At 39.3% G+C, this 22,081-nt stretch overlaps 1 protein-coding gene across 1 annotated transcript in view; it reads right to left on the bottom strand.

Annotated features, from left to right (window-relative positions):
• Nucleotides 1-22,081, bottom strand: part of GALNT13 (polypeptide N-acetylgalactosaminyltransferase 13) — a 345,963-nt gene that overhangs the window by 123,506 nt on the left and 200,376 nt on the right. The window contains exon 8 of the mRNA XM_077830255.1: nucleotides 13,271-13,451. Within this exon, the coding sequence (XP_077686381.1) occupies nucleotides 13,271-13,451 (181 nt within the window). The remainder of the gene's footprint in view (nucleotides 1-13,270; nucleotides 13,452-22,081) is intronic.

Genomic DNA, 22,081 nt, shown 5'->3' with positions numbered 1-22,081 from the left:
TAGAACAATATTGTTATCCAAAGTTTATCCAAATCGTTAAACACATAAATAATCATTTGAGAACAATACTGACCTAAGGGTTAATATCCTGGGCCAAATTCTAATTTTGAGACAGGGACATATTTGCACAAAGCAGATGCCATTAATGAAAATCCACTGAGCTCAAAGTAGATTTTGCAGGTGCCTTTTGTAATGTAAGATGTTGAGAGTCGCAGGCAGATGTTTGTAAGCCAGCTAGCTCATTTGAGGTTGGGACAGTTTGACAGCAAGCTCAGGGACGCTTGCCCTTATGGAGAGGTAGATGGAGGAGCTTATCATTTCATCATCTAGAAGGGGATAGATGAGTGATAACCAAGAAGAAGCTGGATCCTCACGCTTTTTCAAGATATGGACAGCTCCTTGTAAGTCTACTGTGTTGGAAAGGTTGCTTCCTTGTAGGGGAGCTGAAAAGGTGAGCCCCAGAGCGGTGCACTCCACCCATTGGTCTGTGGAGGTTACCTAGAGCTATATTAATGTTCCCACAGATTCCCCCCTCTGGTGCGGACTTTAAGGGAATCCCACGGACCAATAAAACAAGGCGAGTTCCAAGTGGTTGAGTTCCACTGGAGCCAACTGACAGGCACTGTTGGGATTCCCTCCAAGACCTCTTCTACTTGGCTTATCTAGAACACCTTGTCCAGTTCTGGGAGAATACCTCATCCAGATCTCTAGGATCCAAAACACTGGATTTCACCATTCAGGTTCCTTTATTTGGCATACAGCAAAGCAACAAGGAGTTGATCAGACTCAAGAGTAGGGGGTGGCTATGTGCATACCACACATCCAAAGTTAGACAGAAAGCCTCTTTTATGTACATTTACACATTACATTTGCTATCCATTACACCACACATTTTTGGATTGGTTTCCCTGTACACCTACTGTTCATGTGGAACCTGATCTTTACTCTTGTCCATAGTCCCTAGCATCAGGCTGTTGCTGCTTATCTTAGCTAGCACACACATCCTGAGTCCAGCATACTGTTTCTCAAGAATTTACAATTTAACCTTCCATTCACCTTCCCACTTATGCCCAATAAGAAATGAGGCAAGTTACTTATGTCAAGCAAGGTCTACAGGGACTAGGCCCGGGTTAGGAAACTCTGGGGCTCAAGGACCTTGATTCTGGGATTTCCCAGGCACCATAGTCCATTTTGTGAAGGGGGAAATAACTCCCCCTCACATAATGAAATGATGTTGGACACCACATAGTTGCCACTCCTTTTAGCCCCTCCTGAAGAGTTTACTGCAGAAAAGGGCAATCCAGCCCCTGGGCAATCCAGCCCCTGGGCATCAAACTAAGAGACCGTACACGGAACAGCATTATGCACTGAAGACAAACTCTTATTTATATCTATCTTTGGGCATCAAAGTACAAGTCACTTGGCTTGCAAGGGCATGGGATTCCTGCAAATCTCAGTTATTTCAATAGAATTAGTGAGTGCTTATCACTTCTGAAAATCTGGTGATGTATATTTATGTGACTAAGTATGGATTTGGGTGGTGAAAATAACTTCTCACCCTACATGCTGTATTCTGCAGGATTGTAAGCGTAGTCACAAAAGGATCCAAACATGACACCAGAAGAATCTCTTGTTTTTCTCCTTGTCCAAGATAGAAGTTCCTGTGAGGAAGCTCTAAAACATTCATTCATTTAAGCTCTTAAAGGACAGGTGCTCCACTACAAGAGCATCACTCAATGGCTGTGTGTGTCAAAACTTTCAAATAAGCCATTTTCTATTTAGCTAAATAATGGGATTGTTAAACAATTCACAACAATGGAGGCTCATTAATGTTCCCCCATCCTGCCTAAGGCAGGATATCATCTATCTACTCAATATATTGTGAAAAGATCCATACACTAAATATATCACCACAGGACCCAGCATTAAGATATCCTTATGAATAATTCTGTTGCATAATGGGGTAAGGTGTCTAATTCCGTATACCAATACTTCCTACTGTACTAATCATATCAACATTCAAAAGCAAACCTTATATCCCAAGCACCTAACTCCACAGAGGTTTCACAAGACTGGGAAAAAAAATCTATAGAGGTAAATTAGGATATACAGTGCATGAGGTACTTTTCAAACACATGTTCTGAGGGAACGAATTAGGCACTTTTAAAATACATGTTGTGAAAAAATAGTGTAGTTCTTTTGCAGAAAGAGATTCTAAATCTAATTAGCATCCCAATTGTATGCTGCTTCATGCTTTGGGGTCTCCTGAGTATTTGAGACAATTCCCAGTGAAAAATATGTTTGCCTCTTGCTCACCCCTTGAAATACGTACTTCTGGCAGCAGATCTCAGAAAATCTATTGATTTTATCCCTTGCTTCCTAAAGTGGGGCACTTGGCTATTAAAACTTACCAGAATGAAACACTGAAGCAACTGCAAGGTTACACAGTCATTTGACATTACCAACACCCACGTTTTTAATACATCTACTTTCTAAAGGGCTGCATCCATTTTTTAAAACATTATATTTTGTCTTCTCATATAAAAACATCTAAGGCAAATAATACTCTTGGTTTTTATGTGATACTAAACTATCAAACTACCACCTTCGGGGTATTAGTCCCATTTTCCATTGCATTTGTAGACAAAAGGCTGGATCGATGAGGTGCAGACTGAGAAAGCACCACATAGTGTAGACACTTTGGGCCAGCCCTATTAAGACTGGCCAGAAAATATTCATTTTAGTCAGTAAGGTTTAATTGTTCTATTAACTATCTTTGATTCCACATGAACATTATTTTGGGAGTCTGACAATTGGCCACATGATTAACAGAGGTCACAGAGTGGGAAGAGTTTGGAAATAGGGCACATACAGGTTTGGGGAGCAAACAGAGAACAAGCTGAATTTGTGAAAAACAGGCAAAATTTGGATCTACTTTTCCATTCCGCTTTTTTAATTAATTTGTTTATACTAGTGACCTCCTTGGGAGGGAGGCTCAAATTACTACATTCCCCTATCACCCAGTTCAGTTAAATTCAGTGGGAGAATTATGTAAGAAGGTATACAAAATAAAACCCAGTGTGGGAGTCTACTGTAATCAAGATGCCCTAAATATTGAAATCCCCACACTAAGCAGAGAGGCAAGGGAAGACAAGTAGAAAATAAAACAGAATGGGGGACAAAGGAAATCATCAAGGCATGAAACAGTATGATGGCATGAAGAGATCCTACACTAGCTCTGGCAGATATGGAATTAAACCCTCTTCCCAAAATATCCAAGTACCGCTGCACTCTGCTAGCCAGGATCAGTGAAGAGGGGGTTGCTTCTAGGAGTAAAATAAAAATGGCACAGGTTGGCTAGTCTTCATAACTGAAATACTGACAGACTTGTCTTTAGTACTAGGAATGACTATCACCATTGCTAGGCTGCAATTTCATTCCAGGCCCTTTTTGAAAAATAGAATAATTTAACTATTCCATTGTCTATATCACTATCCCAAACACTTACATAATGATGCTTTTTACCAATAATGTATCCACTTCAGAATGTACTTTCTAAAGTATTTTAGAATAAAACGAAGGTTAATGTGATTTTCTAATACATTTTGAGTGCATTATTTCACCGAAATGCATTAAACAACTAACCCCAGTCAGCCTTGAGCACCTGCTGGTAAGATGTAATGCAAAAGCAGCTAGAATGGCAGACACCTAGGATCAAGGTATTATTATTTCCTTGTTTCATACCCCTATAAACCAAACTGTATTCTTAATTGATATTATTAAAACCATTTATTGTAACAAGCTCAGGTGGCCCTTGCAATGGGATCTTTGTATTATCAAACTATATGTGAAAAGAGAACTTGGAATTATCCATTCTTTTAGAAAATATACCACGATACAATAGGTGATTTTTTAAAAAAAACTACCTTAATTTGGTCAAATGCACTGGTAAATCATATTAAAGAGTCCTTTCCCTAGAACAGCATCTTTATTGTTCTCAATCCATTACATCCTCTTCCATTTTTGATCAGAAAAACAAACATAAAATAACAAATACAGAAAAACCATAGCTAGTCTGTTGCAAATATGTTGATGTTGATTGGTGGGGAATTTTGTTGCTTTTTAAAAAATATTTTGGATGATATTTTTACTGGGTGGCAGGGTGAATAAGTATCTTTTAGGATGTTTAAAATGAAATTTAAAAAAATTAAGGGGTTGAGACTATTCTCTCTCACTCAGCATACCCCTTTTTTGCACATGCATGCCATGGCAGTCATAGGATACTCATGTTAACTCAACCACAAATCAAGTGTCTTCAGATATCATGAGAGCCACCTAGGGCATGCTCAGAGTTCCTGGAGGCCAAATTTAGGCTGCTAGGTAAGAGATTAACGTCCAAGACCTCCATGGTAGCATTCTCTGAAATGCTTCCAGTTCCATATACAAAGCCAATTAGACAAGCAGAACCGCAGGGTTTCAGTGCATGGATGAGATGCTAGTGTAGGAAGGACGACTTTAGGTTTATTATGAACTGGGGAACCTTTTGGAAAAAGGAGGAGCCTATATAGGATGGATGGGCTCCCCTAAACCAAAACAGAACCAGATTACGACCTTTTTAATTTTACATGCCAGCAAACTAGAGGCTGGGGGAAAGCCAACAGGTGTGGAGGAGCACATGGTTTGGACAGAGACATCCCATGGGAAGGATCCATTAACTAGGATTCTCTGTATCTTAGTAAAGAGGATAGAAGTTGATAAAATACAGGTAGGAACTGAAGAGAAACAGTCAAATGAAAAAGAGTCCCCATTCAATTACATCACATGATGGCAGACAACTAAAAAGTGACAAATTTTAGAAGTGCTTGTATACAAAGGCTAGAAGTCTAAATACTAAGATGGGTGAATTTGAGTACCTGGTATTAAATGAGGATATTGATATAATAGGCATCACAGAAACTTGGTGGAATGATCATCAATGGGACATGGTAATACTAGGATACAAAATATATAGGAAGGTCAGAATAGGTTGTGCTGGTGGGAGGGTAGCACTATATGTGAAAAGCATGGAGTCAAATACAGTAAAAATCTTAAATGAATCAAATTGTACCATGGAATTTCTATCCATAGAGATGCTATGTTATATGAGTACAGTAGTAGGAATATTATACCTGCCACCTAACCAGAATGGTGAAACATTCAGGGAGATTAGAGGGTCTATAAAAATAGAAAACTCAGTAATAATGGGGGATTTCAACTATCCCCATATTGACTGGGTATATGTGACCTCAGGACAGGATTCAGAAATAAAGTTTCTGGACACCATTAATGACTGCTTCTTGTAGCAGCTAGTCTTGGAACCCACAAGTGGTAATTCTTGATTTAGTCCTAAGTGGAGAACAGGATCTGGTCCAAGAGGTAAATATAGCTGAACCACTCAGTAATAGCAACCATAATATAATTAAATTTAACATCCTTGTTGGAGGGGAAATACCAAAGAAGTCCACCACAGTAGCATTTAATTTCAGAAAGAGGAACTACAGAAAAATGAGGAACTATCGTATACACTCCTTCATAAGCTGAATTGTTTTAGTAAGAAAGGGAAGCATCAGAGAAGGCGGTCGGCTTATGAACAGGTATAGAGAGGGAGAGGTGGGACACAACCCCTCCCCCCAACGGGGGGGGGAGGGGGGGCAAGGAGAGGCAGCAGAGCTAGAAGCGAAGAGGCCGGGCCAGAGTCTCTCCGCTTCTGGCCATGCTGTTCTTCCCCAGCCTCCGAAGCAGCTGCAGCTCCGGGGCTAGCAGCCTGCGGCCGTGCCGCCCAACCTGCCAGAGATAAATGCATATTGGAAAACATAATCCCAACTTTACATACAAAATGATGGGGTCTAAATTAGCTATTTCCTCTCAAGAAAGAGATCTTGGAATCATTGTGACCAGTTCTCTGAAAACATCTGCTACATGTGCAGCAGCAGTCAAAAAAGCTATCAGAATATTAGAAACCATGAGGAAAGAGAGAGATAAGACAGTAAATATCATAATACCACTATATAAATCTATGGTATGCCCACACCTTGAATATTTCACGCAGTTCTGGTCAGCCCATCTCAAAAAGAGATAGATTAGAAATGGAAAAAGGTACAGAGTAGGAGAAATTAAACAGACTGGGACTAATCAGCTTGGAAAAGAGATGACAAAGGGGGGAGAGATGATAGTGGTACACTCTGATGGACCGCAACCTTGTTGCGGTGGAGAGGCTTGCGTGGGCTAAAGATCCTCGTCTAGAGTGTTTATACTCCTGATAGGGTCCCCCTTGGTGAGCAGGTCTGAGGCGAGGCTCCTGACTAACAGTGGTCCAAACTTCAAAAGACCCCAACAGCGGAACAGGCACATATAGAGGACCTAATAGTACCCTGCAGCTGTGAAGGCTGCAGCAGGAAGGAGGCCCTTGGATCTCCTTGCCACTGGATCAGTGTTTTCCTCCTGTCAAGTTTTCTGTGGTCACTGCCTGCGCACCGGTTTCCCCACGTTAAAAGATTTCATGCACAGGCCTCTGCCAAAGGGTTCACACCCACACAAAGTCCTATGGCGACAGACAAGTCATGGTCATTTTGTGCTTGGTTGAGACAGAAGTGCATTTCGACAGCAGTGGCTGTGACTGAGCAGGACTTTTCGGGGGAGGGGGCTAGAAAAGGTGCTCCAAACACAGGCTGTCTCTCACTCCTCTGACTGGATGGCCGTATCCAGTGGGATCACTCAACTCTGCAGCTGAAACAAAAGATACAAGACAATGAATTTTGCCACCTGGACTGTCCACACCCTTATGGACTGTTAGCACAGCGAATGTCCAGAAAGAAGAACTGACATAATTGCCAGAGAACTGACAAGACTCAACATTGGCATTACAGCTCTTAGTGAGACCCGCGAGGCCGATGAGAGCCAATTAAAAGAGGATGGAGGTGGCTACACCTTCTTTTGTAAAGGACAGCCACCGGAAGAGAGATACATTCACGCGATTGGATTTGCCATCAAAAATAAGATTGCCAGTCAGCTTTTGGAGCTTCCCGGGAGGATCAACTAGCATCTCATGACTTTTCGGCTCAAGTTTAGCAACAACCAATATGCTACAGTCATCAGCGCATATGCCCCAACACTCGATGATGAGGAAGACAATAAGGAGAAGTTTTGTAGAACTCTTGATGCAGTCCTCACAACCACACTTAAGGCAGACAAATTCGTCCTCCTGGGAGATTTCAGTGCCAGAGTCGGAGGGGATTCCCAACTCTAAAGTGGCACAATAGGCAAATAAGGGGTGAGAAAGGTAAACCCCAATGGTATTCTCTTCCTCAGTATGACCTGCTCATCACAAATACCATCTTTAGGCAGAGTAATACATTTAAGACCACCTGGAAACATCCTCTGTCCAAACACTGGCACCTCCCTGACTATGTTATAGTCAGAGCCAGAGACTATACTGACATCATATAACACAAGGTCTGAGAGGTACCGATCGCTGTTGGCCAGACCATCAATTAGTAAGATCAGTCATAGAATATCAGGGTTGGAAGGGACCTGAGGAGGTCATCTAGTCCAACCCCCTGCTCAAAGCAGGACCAATCCCCAGTTAAATCATCCCAGCCAGGGCTTTGTCAAGCCTGACCTTAAAAACTTCTAAGGAAGGAGATTCCACCACCACCTCCTTAGGTAACACATTCCAGTGTTTCACCACTCTCCTAGTGAAAAAGTTTTTCCTAATATCCAACCTAAACCTCCCCCACTGCAACTTAAGACCATTACTCCTTGTTCTGCCATCTGCTACCACTGAGAACAGTCTAGATCCATCCTCTTTGGAACCCCCTTTCAGGTAGTTGAAAGCAGCTATCAAATCCCTCCTCATTCTTCTCTTCCATAGACTAAACAATCCCATTTCCCTCAGCCTCTCCTCACAAGTCATGTGCTCCAGTCCCCTAATCATTTTTGTCAGGTACCTGCAGCTTGCTCCACCACACCGCAAACACCCAAAGACTAAGCAAAAGCGATATAATGTCAAAGCACTTCAAGACCAAGCCAGCTGCAAGACATTCCAGCAACATCTGACAGAAACTCTCTAACCTGCCTGACAAAATCATTGACATTCAAGAGCACTGGGATCAACTTAAACACCATTCACAATGCATGTGCTGAAATCAAAGGATATTCCACTCATCAGCACCAAGACTGGTTTGAGGAAATCCTAGCATTAATTCAACAGAAAAGAAATACATTTTGTAACTGGCAAATTGATTCCTCTAACAAATAAAAACATGAGGCCTATCACCTGCTTAAAGCCAAAGTCCAAAGGAAGCTACATGACATCAAAAACAAGTGATGGCAAGAGAAGGCCTCTGAGTTCTAGGGTTTCGTAGACCAGGATGACATGAGAAGCTTCTTTCAAGCAACCAAAGCTATGTATGGGCCAAGCTCCAAAGGCCCAATCCCCTTACATTCTCAGGATGCCTCCACCCTCCTCAGGTACAATGCATCCATTAAACAACTCTGGAAGGAGCACTTTGAGAGTCTACTAAACCACAAATCCATGGTCTCTGAAGACACCATTGAGTTTATTCCACAACTCTCAGCAATGGAACACCTTGCTGATGCCCCATCTTTTGAGGAAGTCCAGCATGCCAGCACTCAAACAAAAAAAAAATCACAAGACACCAGACCCAGACAGCATCCCAGCTGAGGTTTTTAAAGCTGGTGGAACAATGCTCCAGCACAAACTTTGCCAACTCCTCGCCAAAATCTGGACCTGCGAAGAAATTCTACCTGACTTTAAGAACCCAAACATTGTTACATTAAAGAAAGGGGATATATCTTTGTGTGGGACCAACAGAGGTATTACTCTCCTCTCCATCACTGGAAAGATTCTTGCCCATATCCTACTAAACTGCCTCCTCCCCCTTGCTAAGGGACTCCTCCCCAAACCACAGTGTGGCTTCAGGCCACCCCAAGGCACAACCGACGTGATCTTCACAGCACAACAGATTCAGGAGAAGTGCAGAAAGCAACACCAGGAACTGTTCATAACATTCATCGACCTAACCAAGGCCTTTGACTACCAATCGTGATGCCCTCTGGAAGGTGCTGTCCACAGAAATTCATTTCCATCATCGGACTACTCCGAGATGGGATGACTGCCAGCATTCTGTGCAATGGCTCAGAGACCGAACCATTCATCATTCGCACTGGTGTCAAGCAGGGCCGTGTCATTGCTTCAACACACTTCTCCATTTACCTTGCCGTGATCCTGATTCTCATTTGCGACCGCCTTCCTGATGGAATCGGGATTGAGTATCATATGGATGGCCAACTTCTCAATCTTTGATGTCTCCAAACAAAATCTAAGATCACAAGAATTAGCATCACTGACCTTCAGTATAGAGATGAGTATGTCATTCTTGCACACACAGAGGCTGGCCTGCAAAGTACCCTAAATCTTCTTGCAGATGCCTATCACAGCCTAGGTCTCTCTCTCAACATTGGGAAAACCAAGGTACTCTACCAGCCCTCACCTGCACAAACTACCTGTGGACCATTTTGCATACCTTGGCAGCCACCTCTCAAAAACAGGCAACATTGACACAGAAATTGAATACAGGATCCACTGTGCCAGCACATCCTTTGGAAGACTACTCAAACGAGGATCATAGTGGTCTATAAAATCATGAATGGAGTGGAGAAAGTGCATAAAGAAGTGTTATTTACATCTTCACAGAACACAAGAACCATGGGTCATCCATTAATAGGCAGCTGGTTTAAAACAAACATAAGGAAATATTTCTTCACAGAATGCACAGTCAACCCATGGAACTCATTGCCAGGGAATGTTGTGAAGGCCAACACTATAACTGGATTAAAAAAAAGATTTAGATAAGTTCATAGAAGATAGGTCAATCAGTGGCTATCTGCCAAGATGATCGGGGATGCAACCCCAGGCTCCAGGTGTCCCTTAGTCTCTGACTGACAGATACTGAGACTGGACAATGGGGGGCTGGATTACTTGATTGCCCTATTGTGATCAATTCCTTTGAACCACTTGGCATTGGCCATTGTCGGAAGACAGGATACTGGGCTAGATGGACCACTAGTCTGACCTAGTATGGCCATTCTTATGTTCTTTTTGACTGAACTCCTGAAGTCCTGGAATATTCAGGCAGTGAAAGCGTGTGTGGCACCAATTAGGCTTTTAAAATGAATGGATTTGGTTAACAGTCTAATACATGGTGCAGAGGATTAGACACAAAACTCCCACTGATAATAGGATTTTGGAATCAAATTCTTCATGAACTATTGTGTAAATTTTATCCCGGGGATTCTGTTGCTGTAGACTCAAGGTACGTTATCAACACGAAAGTGGGGAGACTACTGAGAGATTCATGATAAAACATAGCAACAGCACCTTCAGTTTATGACTAGCCAATTCTTTCAACATTTTAAACAATGATTTCTAAAAGCTGCAAAATATAATGGGCTTCCAGATGTGAGGTTCTGGCTTTAAACAGATATGATTTGGAATCTGTGATTTTAAGGTATTAATAAAACCATAAAACCAAGCTTGTCTAAAATGTAAACCACCTTACACTGGCATTAGATTTTATACAAAAATAAATCTTAAAAATGTATTATAAAATAGATTTTAACTACCCTTATTTTTAGGGGGGGGTTTCAGCCAAAAAATGAAAACACAGGTTTAAGCTCACAAATACTTTAGCTCATAAAGCTTGTGGCAGCTTTCTGGAGACTGGCTACTACCAATCAAGAAACTATTTGAAATAAAAGAGGGGAAAAAACCTCTTTATCTGAAACATTGACTTGCTGGTAAACACTTATTTTTTCTGATCACAGCCACAATTTAAAGTTTTCAATTATTGTCTTTGATGAGGGGGGAGGGAGGGAAGAGTTTTCCATCTGAAAGGTTGGCAGTTCTGTAAAAACTAGTTCCTTTTTGAACCACTAGGTTTAAGCTGAGACAGCCAATATGCCGAAAACCGCCACAAGCTTTAAGAGGCTACAGGGTTGTTATATGTTTTATAAAAAGCTATGGTAATTTAATATTTTCATAAAAGAAACTGAAAATGGAATAAAAGGGAAAACAAAAATATGAAATACATTTTAAAATCACAGGGGAAAGAAAAAAAAAAAAACTTATGGGACTTCACAGGTACATCTTTTATGCACACCAAAGCAAGGGTTCTAATCTGCCTAGATACAACTCATCTCAATAAAGGACACATTATATTGACCAATCATACATTTAGTATGTCTGATATTCCATAACAACAGGGCTGCATGATAGGAAGAAGAAATTTCCTAGGATAACTTCATTATGGAACTCAGTAGGGGAGCAGAGAACGGGGTCTATCAGGTCAAAGTTTCCTCCTTTAAAAATATAAATAAATCAAAAAGCACTATAATGGAAGAAGGCATGATTGCTCATGCACTTGCACAGACAGAGTACAGAAAAGCCCTGTCTTAAAGGTGGCTGAGGATGGGGTCCTCCAGCGTCATTACTGGTACCAAGGTCAGTAGCACCTGAAATGGTCTTGAATTATTATTTTTTGGTCAAAAAATTGCTGATTCATCAAAACCTAAGCTTTTCACTGGAACATACCTGTTTTGACAAAACTTTTGTCAGGAAAGGTTTCTCAGGTCCAGGATGAAATTTCTGGTCATACTGAAAAAGAGACAAAGACCCATCCCAGAAGATCCAAAAGTCTAGAGGTCAGGGCACTCACCTGGGATGTGGGAGAACAGCATCCCAGGTGAGTGTCCTGATGACCTGGCTACTGTGGATTGGGTCTCTCTCTCTCTCTCTCGTTTTTCACAAAACACTTTGAAAAGTTGCTGTTTCAGCCTGATGTGGAATGGGAACATTTCTGAAATCCTGAAAAGTGATGTGGGACAGGAAAGCCCTATCCTGATCTACTCTAAAAGCACTTCCCCTCCAACCCAAATCTTCTTGGGATGAGAAGGAGAAGGACAGGGCAGAGGCTCGACATTCATTCCCCCATCACATACTGTGCACCTGACAGCTTTGCTACACCAGTGTGTCAGGGAGAATATGCTGTGTTGGACATAGACTTATCACAATGCACTCCTTCCCCATGGCAGTGGTGAGACCAGAAAGGAGACTGTGTAACAGTCTCCCTCTGGGCTTCTCAACAGAGCTGCGCTCCTTGCTTGAGGCTTGATTTTAACATCACAGTCTAGCCCTTAATAAATGCAGTAACACTGAAGATACTATACCTTCCAGGTGCTGTAAACACCAACTCTTCAGCTGATGTCTTAAATGACATTTTTGACACGCTTTAGTACTTATGTCCTTATATTCTTATTTTTGCTATTTTATATATTTTTGAACCAATAATTAAGTGACTCTTATTGAAAAATGTTGCATGTTTTGTTCATAAGGGAAAAAAATACTGCATATTTACTATCTGTATACTCTGTGATCCCTGTCAGTTGATTGTAAATGTACTTACAAACATTTGTGCAATTATTTTTACATGTTACTGAAATATAAAAATCATAAATACAAGAACATGTTTAAAATACAATATTTTACATACATTACTCATATCTGTTGTACAGGCATTTCAATTTCTGTATGATAAGTTATAGCAAGATATGCATTATCTTAGAATCATTCCTTCATTTCATGATTTTCTTGAAGTTCTTACTCTGGACTAAGTGAAAACATGAGTCTTTTCCTTGACAGGCATAGAAGAGAGAAATATTAATGGGAGCTATGCATGTACATCAAATGGAGGAATTAGACTCATGTTTTCACTTTTTAATATTTTGGCTCCCTGATTGCCAGGCCACTGAGTACTGCTATAGTCCAGTGAGCAATGCAGAACAGTTCTAGAGCTGCTCTAACTTGCACCAGTTGCAACTACTTCCAAGGGATCACCAGAATGCAAGACTGATCTGACTACATCCTCTTTTTCTTAGAGTTAATAGAGCCAAAGAACTTTCCCACTGGTTTGAAAATAACATGCTAGAAATTATCTCAAACAAGACTTCTTAAGACCTTCAATTTTTTCTAGACTTAAATAGGCAATATTTTTTCTTTAAAAAAAGAATATAGAAGGATTTGACACTTGAGAAGGAGATGCAGAAAGAACTCTAACTATACTCTCCCACGCCTCTCACTCACATACATATATACGCATATTCATTTTTCAGATAGATCCACATTTCATAAAATGATCACAAAATGATTTCTTACCTGGGGATATTATATAGAAGAAGTCTTTAAACTCATCCATCCAGACCTCTGCTAGTCTCCTGTTGTTCTTGTTGATTACATGTCCGGTGCCACCAGGAAAAGTGTAAGGGGTTGCCTTACGGAACACATGTCCAACATGAGAGCATGTTACAATCTCCAGGGAGCCTCCACACTGCCAAATCTGAAATTAGGCAAAATATTTTAAAACTGTGTATGAAAAGTATCCTGCAAAAATTCTGTTCCAAGAAGCAGCCAGCTCTAAGAAAACATTTGACAGATGACTCCTTATTTTGTTTTTTCATCCCAGAAGTGTATAGAGATTTACACATCAATTTTTAATGTAATTATACAGGTCAAATTTCACTAATGATAAAGTACGTGCAAGACCATAGACTTCTGTCATCTTGTGCAAGCTTACCTGACTTGTAGACTCAGCCCTATCATTTTAGACACACACACTTTTTCGAGCACCCTACACTATAAATGGTGTAATTATGCTATGCACTAATATTCAATTCAGGATGTCAGTTGTTCTTTTCTTTGTAATGATTTTGAGTTTCCAAGAATTTCATTCTGCAATTCATAGCGTTTTATAACAATAGAAAAGAGCATTGGTAATTTTTACTGGCATCGTGGTTTTTTGGCTATTTAGAAGATGGTACAATGGTCCTTGACTGTAATATTATAGGTATAGATAAGCATATACACAGTCACCATGGCCATCATCCTGCTACATACATGAAGCACTAGGCCCAAATGTATGCTCTTTGGCTCCAAAACCAGTCCCTATCTGTGGTGAGATAGGCAGCTCTGCTACCATAGACTAGCAAGAAGAAACCTATACACACAAAAGAAAATCTGATAATCTCCATGCAATGGAAATTACTGGTTTACTTAAGTCCTGGAGCCAAATTCTACATTCAGTTACATCAGTGTAATTCCACTTATTTCAGTGGGATTGCACTGGTATAACTGAGGGCAAATTTTGGCCTCAGGCTTTCAATAGTCCATCAGACCTGCAGACGTAATTACACTGAACAGCAGCAAGTTCTCACAAAACAAGATCCACCTGCAGGACCAAAGTAATTTTAAAGTTCCAGGACTATACATAGGTTAGCGTATTATATGCTCTTGCCTGTAATCTTGCTGTTCCTCCCCAGTCTCCATGCAGGCGACTTGGGGAGATAATAAATTCTCCCTGTCTGTCTCCTTCTGCTTCCCAGCAATGTCTCTGGAGCTGCCAATGAGCCAAAATTAGGGCATCAGCTCTCAATGACTAGTGTATGTTCCTATTTAAAATGTTAACTTTTTAATATTAGAATCTAATAACCTAATATTTCATTATGTGCAATAGACCTCAATGAGAACAGTCCAACAAATCAGATTTTTCCCCTTTCTACTTCTTGTCTTTTTTGGCTACCGAATAGTAAAAAAAGCACTGGAAAAATTCAGAAGTCTTTAACATCTCTTTCTGGGGACTCAGAATTCACTGCTACGTTTCAGCATCCAGTAGCCCTGTAATTTGGTAAAAAAAATATTCCACGCGGGTCACAGACCTTGCCGACCGATTTTGAAACTGTTATTCACAGAAGCACGGAGTGGGGGGAAATGAAGGGCAAGGATGTATCAACAGAAACTTATCTGCAACCTTCAGTATGTAGTGCTACTGCCACTGAATAATCTGGACTGACATGATTCCAGAAATGGCGCGAGTTTAGTGGGGTCACCATTCCAATGTAGACGTTTCACTCTATCTACTAGTTACCTCTGCATAAATCGGTGAGGTGGTTACTACACGTATACTTTTCAGTTTTTCACCTCACAATGCACTTAATCATATCCCTCAGAACTACTCCCTTCTCTATGTTACCTATATTATGTATTTTCTTTGGGGCTCATACTTAATTGACATTCATTCCCTTTTTTGCTGTAAGCAAAGAGAGCGGCCACCGTCGAACCCATCCACCTTCTATGTCCCCTGACAGTATAGTTTATGAAGTCAATTTACAGCACTTCCTGATCACTAAAAAAAAAAAAAAAAAAAAAAATACAAAAACTTTCTGGCATCTTTGACAAGAAAACTGTTACATTTTTGTATTTAGTACTCCTTGAAATAGACATAACATTTAAGAATGAACTGTATGAATAGAAATGTTGTTGCCATAGTAACAATATAGCTCTTATTTAATTAAAGCAAAACTCTTTTGTATAATTTCATTAGTATGCTAATGAATGTATTCTGGTGGGATTAACAATGACAACAACAAAACATTCTTGCGTTTAACATCTTGTGTTTTATATTCAGTGACAATTAGTCAGTATAGATGAAACTTCAAGCTGACATACTACAGAACAGTTGCTAACTTTTTTAAAAAAGGGAATTAAATTTACATTACTGTATATATTTACAAACCATCACCAAAACAATATATTTCATGTATTTCAACATTATGCCTCTCATTAAGCAACAACACTGAGATACTTCTCTAGTATCAGATTTTCCATTCCTCCCCCTGCTGATTATACTGTCCACCAGGAAATTCCCAAAATATTTGTTTTAAATTTATACTCCTAACTTTTCATTGCTCCTGATACAACCTCCTCTCCAGTAAACTTGTTACAGGACTACAGAGGTGTCTAGATTCCATTGTGAAGAACAGCATTTTAACCTTTCAGTCTTTTTTTTTTTTTTTGTAAACTGCTTTTAAGCATTCATAGGGAAATTGACTACTATTAAAAATGTAGTATTTAAACTATATGGAATCTGTGTAGACATGACCAAAACTGGGGTGACAAGCAACCTGTTAATATTTTGTTTTGATCACTGGTTAGTCATATAACTGCACATGAACACACCTTTGAGTTGGAAACAAGTATGGTATTCATGTGCAATTATATGACTAGCAATTGAACTCTGCTTCACAATACAGCAATTATATTTTGCTGACTAGCTACAATTCCTTTTAACTTACTGTATAGCAGGCCTTTAATTCAATTTTTTTCTGGGAGTGCTGGAATTTGTATTCTACAGCTTCCTTCAAGTGAGGGCATGTAAAAATGTAATAGGAGAGAGTCTATTCTTGAATTTGTTGTTGTTATCAATCCTATTAATGCCTTGCCTCCATTACTGTAGTATCTAAGTTCCACACAATCTTTTAAAGTATATTTATCCCCCCAATATCGTTGTGAGGTAGGGAAGTACTATTATCCCAGAATCTTTTATACGAGAACTGACTATTGTATTAACAGTGAGAATTGACTGGATCAATAAGTTAATCCATTTATTCATGTTTGAATATTGGTGACATCATACCAGAATTTTCAGAAGCCTTCATGAGCCATCACTAATTTTGAACACTTAGCAGCGACCTTTCACTGATCTGCCGCATACCATCCATCCATCCACTTGCTACTCATCCCCTACTATGAAGGCCCTTCACCATTCCTTCCATAACAATTTTCTCAAGGTTATTTCCATCTCTGTGCCTAATGTGACCAAAGTTTTTATGTTTGTATCTGTTGATTTCCGACATCAGGGTTTGCTTCTCTCCAACAACATTTCTAATATAGGCATTCATTCTTTTTTTCCCCATCCAAGAGATATACAAGAGTCTTCACCAAAACATTTCAAAAGCTTCAGTTTTCTTCTTATCAGCTGCATTAACTTCCCACTATGCACATCCACAAATTGCTATGGAAAAAGTTAGCCTTTTCACCAGTCACACCTTTGTACATTTTGAGATGTCATGGTTTTTCCACACTTTCTTAAGGAAGGTCAGCCCAGGTGGTCTTCTGATTTCTTTGGAACTGCTGCCTTGGTTGTATAAATATGATCCCAGATAATTAAATTCACACCTCTATAGCTTGTCCATTAATTGTAATGTCTGCTTGCATCCTGTTTTTGTTAGTCATGTTTTGTCATGGCAAGATGCTATAAACAGTACAGTTTAAGGCTAGGAGGGGAGTAAAGTCCAAAATCAAGAGTCCTCAACTGAGACATCCCTGCTGCTGGTGTCAAAGAACATCTAAGCCAAACTCACCTGCGTGCTAGTGTAAGAAGTGACCTTTCAGATGTTTAAAGATAATCACAAACACCATGAACTGTACTGGGAAGCAAATAAGAATCCAATGCAAAAAACTTTGTCTACTGTTATATGCTCATCGCTGCCTCACCTCCTCTTGAGAGGCAGACAGCTAGATTCCACACTGCCTGAAGCCTCTTGTGGTCTACAATATAGCACTATAGTGTTTCATCCTGAAGGTGACAAACGTGTGAACGACAGTGGTAATGCCCATATTAGGAATGACTGCAGTTGCATAGATGATAAAAGACATTTTGGGCCAAAGCTGCTAAGTGAGAACAGCACGGGACCAAAGCATCCCAGAATACAAACCAATTTGATAAAAGATGTGCACATCTTGCTGATAAATGATGGAGATCCTGACTTATCCCACCACTTCGTGTTTTCTCCTTCCACAAAGCTTCATTTCTGTCTTGTCAATACCAAGCCAAAGCAAGATCACTTACATTCAGGTCCCTGTGTTTGCAATATACACACCAGCAACCAATCTATGGATGCCCAGAAGTGAAATATCTCCTACAACCATTTGTCCTTTATAGCATAAATTACTCTGATCTATTTAAAAGAAGTCACATGATTTGATTCCATTTTTTAAACCACCCTTATAGTTGCTGAGAACAACAATGATACTATTGGTCTTTGTACTGACTATTGCACTGCAGGTAGAATATCCAGGTCTGACAGTATAATCATAGTTTAGGCTGCTATAGAATTCTCCAACAGTTACCATGGATACTTAAACTTGACAATTTAATAAAAATTCAGTAGATATTTGATGTCTGGTAGATCACACTGGGGCAAGCAAGGCACAGTCAGCTTCTTACTGCCAAATACTCATCTGTTGATACAGCTGCTTTACGAATTGACCATTCTAATTTCCAACCTTTTAAAACAGAATCATATGACTGAAAACAACGGAGGTTATTAGAAATAACACGTCTTAATTGTTGGTGAGAGCCTCATTCTTGAAGTCACAACTCTTCTGCATGCTTAATTTCTCTTTTCATGGTGAAAAACGCATTTTAGGTTAAGATTTCAAGAGATCCGGATAATGAAAACATTTTACATGCATCAGTAATCTGTTTCACAGGATTTTAGAAAGGGAAATTAATACTTTTTTTTTTACTTGAACATGTTTATCAGAGCATGTATTGATGGTTCAATTAGATCATTCATCAATCACAGTTTACACACAGGCATTGAAATCACAGTACAAAAAGACATGTTTTCCATCACATGAAAATGACTATAATCAACACAAGAAACAGCTGCTTTGATAAGGAAATATGTAGAAAATTTATTTGAAAATAGCCATTAATAATAATAATTAAAATATGCTGTAATAATGAAATTAGCTATTTCAATGTCCTTTTGATACTTCCAGCTAACTTTTCACAGAAATGAATCTGAGGATGAAGTACAGATAGCGGTGCACAAATTTACTTTTAGAATAAATAGAGCTTAGGTGCACAAACCTTATTGCATGCCCAAAGGAAAGAGCAAAAATAAGTGGGAGTCCTGAGTTCAGGGATGTATATTAAAGCATGTAAGCACATGTTCAGTGCGTTCTAGGTACAAACTGTGCTCCTAAAATTAGTCAGCAGAGTTGAACACTTATGGAATATTGAAAAACCCTTTGGGCTAGTTTTTTAGAATGACTGTTTGACAGGTAATTAGAGAATCAAAATTACACAAACACTTAAAATAATTTTCAGTGTCACCATCTACTTTAGTTTTACTTCTGAAAAGTAAGCATGCATACAACTTTTCCAGCCTCACTACGAGTTACACTGGCTCACATTATTTTGTCCATAATTATATAGTGCGGCTTAGGTCTTTTCGACAGCTAAATCAGTGACTGTGCCTAAAATAGTGTATTTAAACATTTAAATCACCTGTGTAATCACTGCAATTTTTCAGGTGCAAAAATAAAGACTCAGATAAAGTCAGATTAAGGATCTGGAATTAATAATCCTTTCTGCACATTGGGATAAGCATTACCCACATTAGTCAATGGTTGTATCAGGAAAGCAAAATCCAGTAAAGTGGTGCAAGCTAAGAAGCAACATATAAAAGAGCCTGAACACGGTACAGCTGTCAGACATGTCCTTGGGCATCTAAACAGTGGTCATGTGTTTTTCAGTGTTTGCCATAGTTAGGCATATAGTAAATGGGGTGGGTTTTGGTTACGCAGACCCCCTTACTGTTTTCCTGGAAAAGGCTTTATTCTGCAGTGCTGTGTGGCTGTTGCATAGTGATTTTGATGACTGCTATAACGTGAGAGAGGTATTACCCAAGTAACACAGCTGAATTAAACATGCTTTCCCCTCATTGATTTATTTGGATTTCTACAATAATAAAAAAGGTGTCTGTACAAATCTCTAGGCACACACAATACTAGGCACAAAAACAAGATTAAAGAATATCTTATTCTCAACACAGTATGAGTTTAATTTTCTTTAGCCTTGACACGCTCCATTTTTCTAAAGGACAACCCGTTTTCTGGCTTAAACTCCCTATTTAATGCTCCACTCACCTCAGAAAAGCCCACCTCCTGCTATTTAAGGCTCCTTTTCCACTATGAGGGGGCTCTGGGCATTCCCTTATGAAAAAAAAAAACCCTACAGAACTGAATAAAAAATGAAAAATATTTGAAACATCCTGTAGAATTTAAGGGAAATAAATCCTTGCTATAGAAATTCCCTAGAATGGATTTTTAAAAAATCCAAAGAAAGAATGTAATATAGAATAAGATCCTAACAGGCTTTAGAGTAATTCCTATAAAACTCTATTAAGTGTCTTCAAAACACTGGTGGTTTCATCCTTACTAAATTGCTTAGAACTTTTTAAGAAAGGTCTCAATTATGCACTTCGGCCAGTTACATTATTTAGGTGCTTAATTACACTCACCTAACTGGTTAAAACATCTTTTACACCACTGGACTATTTACTTCTGAATGGCTAAACGTTCCACTTTATTTTTATATGGTGCAGTGAGCAAAGTGAAAAATTAGCAACTCCCAAGCCTTCACTGTATGCAATCCTCTTGTAACTATAGCATGTTGTTTTACAGCCCAAGGCATTTAGTGAAAGATGCATGTGACAACTCGTGATGTGTATACTGCTTTGTTAAATCAGTATCAGAAAGCTATACAGGAGACAGGTGGGTAAAGCTGTAGGCATAAACTGTACACTACAGCAGAGAGACAGAGGGATAGATTTAGGGATATTTTCTTTTGTTAGACTAAAGTTCTTTATTCTGTGTTAAAGGAGATATTGCATCATATTTTGCCAAATTGCCATTGTTCTATGACTTGCTACAAATAAAATCATTAAAGAGAAAGTACCAAAGATCAGTAGCACAGCTAAACGATTATATTGATTTATTTGAAAATACAAAAGTCATATTTAGTAACTTGCATTACCATTATCTTGTGGAATATTTTATGTGGAGTTGTGTGACTGTTTTCCCAACAGAATACCTACACATTTCATTACGTATCATTAATCTGTATTATCTGAGCTAAGCCTTGTATTGTTACTGCAAGTAATAAGGGAAATAGGATGGCTCCAATCTGTATTTTTGTAGAAATGAAAACTTTGTGGAACCATTCCATTTGCACATTCACTCCACAGCTCAAGGATCTCTGTGCAGTGCAAATAACTCCAGCTGGGTAATTCAATATACTAAATATTAATGTCTACTGATTACACTCCTAAGCCTTTTCTGAAGTGATGAAAACACTAATCCCAGTTCCTCATCCATCAGGATAAAAGCAGGTTATTGAATACTGATGCACCTTCTTGAAGCCAGTTGAATAACAGAGAAATCAGCTTACAAATTAGCTGTAATATCTAGTCTAGATTTACTGTGGACAAAGTACTGAGTGAGAAAGAAGCCATATAGTCCAATTAATCCATTTAATATTTGTGCTTATAGATGATGCCATCTTCACCAGGAAGTGGGTGGACAGGCAATGGGACTCAAGAAAGCAGTTGTAGACATCAGCCCAAAAGACAACTGTAGTCTGCAAAACTTTTATAAATAACCATTAGAGGAGATATTTAGTGATCCTGATCCTTTTGTGTTTGCATTCCTAGGGTGGTGCCTTCTTAGTCAGAAGTGACACCAAGAATGCACAGTTTGTTCTTGTGATTTGGGAAGTGAAGGACCCACAGGGTACCCTTTCCCTCTCAACTCGAACATTGGATGAAAAGAGAGAGAGGTATTAGAAGATCTGAGAGATGTTAACAATGCCAGTTGTGGCTGACTCCTACTCACAAGACTTTTCTCAATTAAATGTTTGGTTTTGAAGTTTTCCGAGGATAACACAGGCTCCTGCAGCAAACTTCCTGCTTTACTATCATGTTCATCATGCTTCTGGTTGGTACACACACACATATCTTTGACTCTCTTGGGACAGAACAATAATTAGTCTATCTTTGATTTCCTGCAGCTTTTGAAAAATGTTCTTATCCACCACAATTTTGTTTTTGAAGTTTTGCTGATAATTAATACATGTTGAGCTTCAACGGGAGCTAAAGCCAGTCTTTGGTAACAAAAAGTCTGCTAAGGGAATATGCCCACATCCTACCCTTCAGAATAATTAACTTTCAAGTGGTCTTGTTTCCATTTTAGGCTCTATGGGATCATTTTCTGACAAAGAAACATTAAGGAAACTGTTTTGCCAAGGCACCTTTGAGATTGAAATCTCTATGCCAAGAAAAG

The sequence above is a fragment of the Eretmochelys imbricata genome, chromosome 11, assembly GCF_965152235.1.
Source record: "Eretmochelys imbricata isolate rEreImb1 chromosome 11, rEreImb1.hap1, whole genome shotgun sequence".
In the NCBI taxonomy this organism is placed as follows: Eukaryota; Metazoa; Chordata; order Testudines; family Cheloniidae; genus Eretmochelys; species Eretmochelys imbricata.
The sequence above is the reverse complement of the archived record's forward strand: the minus strand, read 5'-3'. Positions and strand labels throughout refer to the sequence as shown.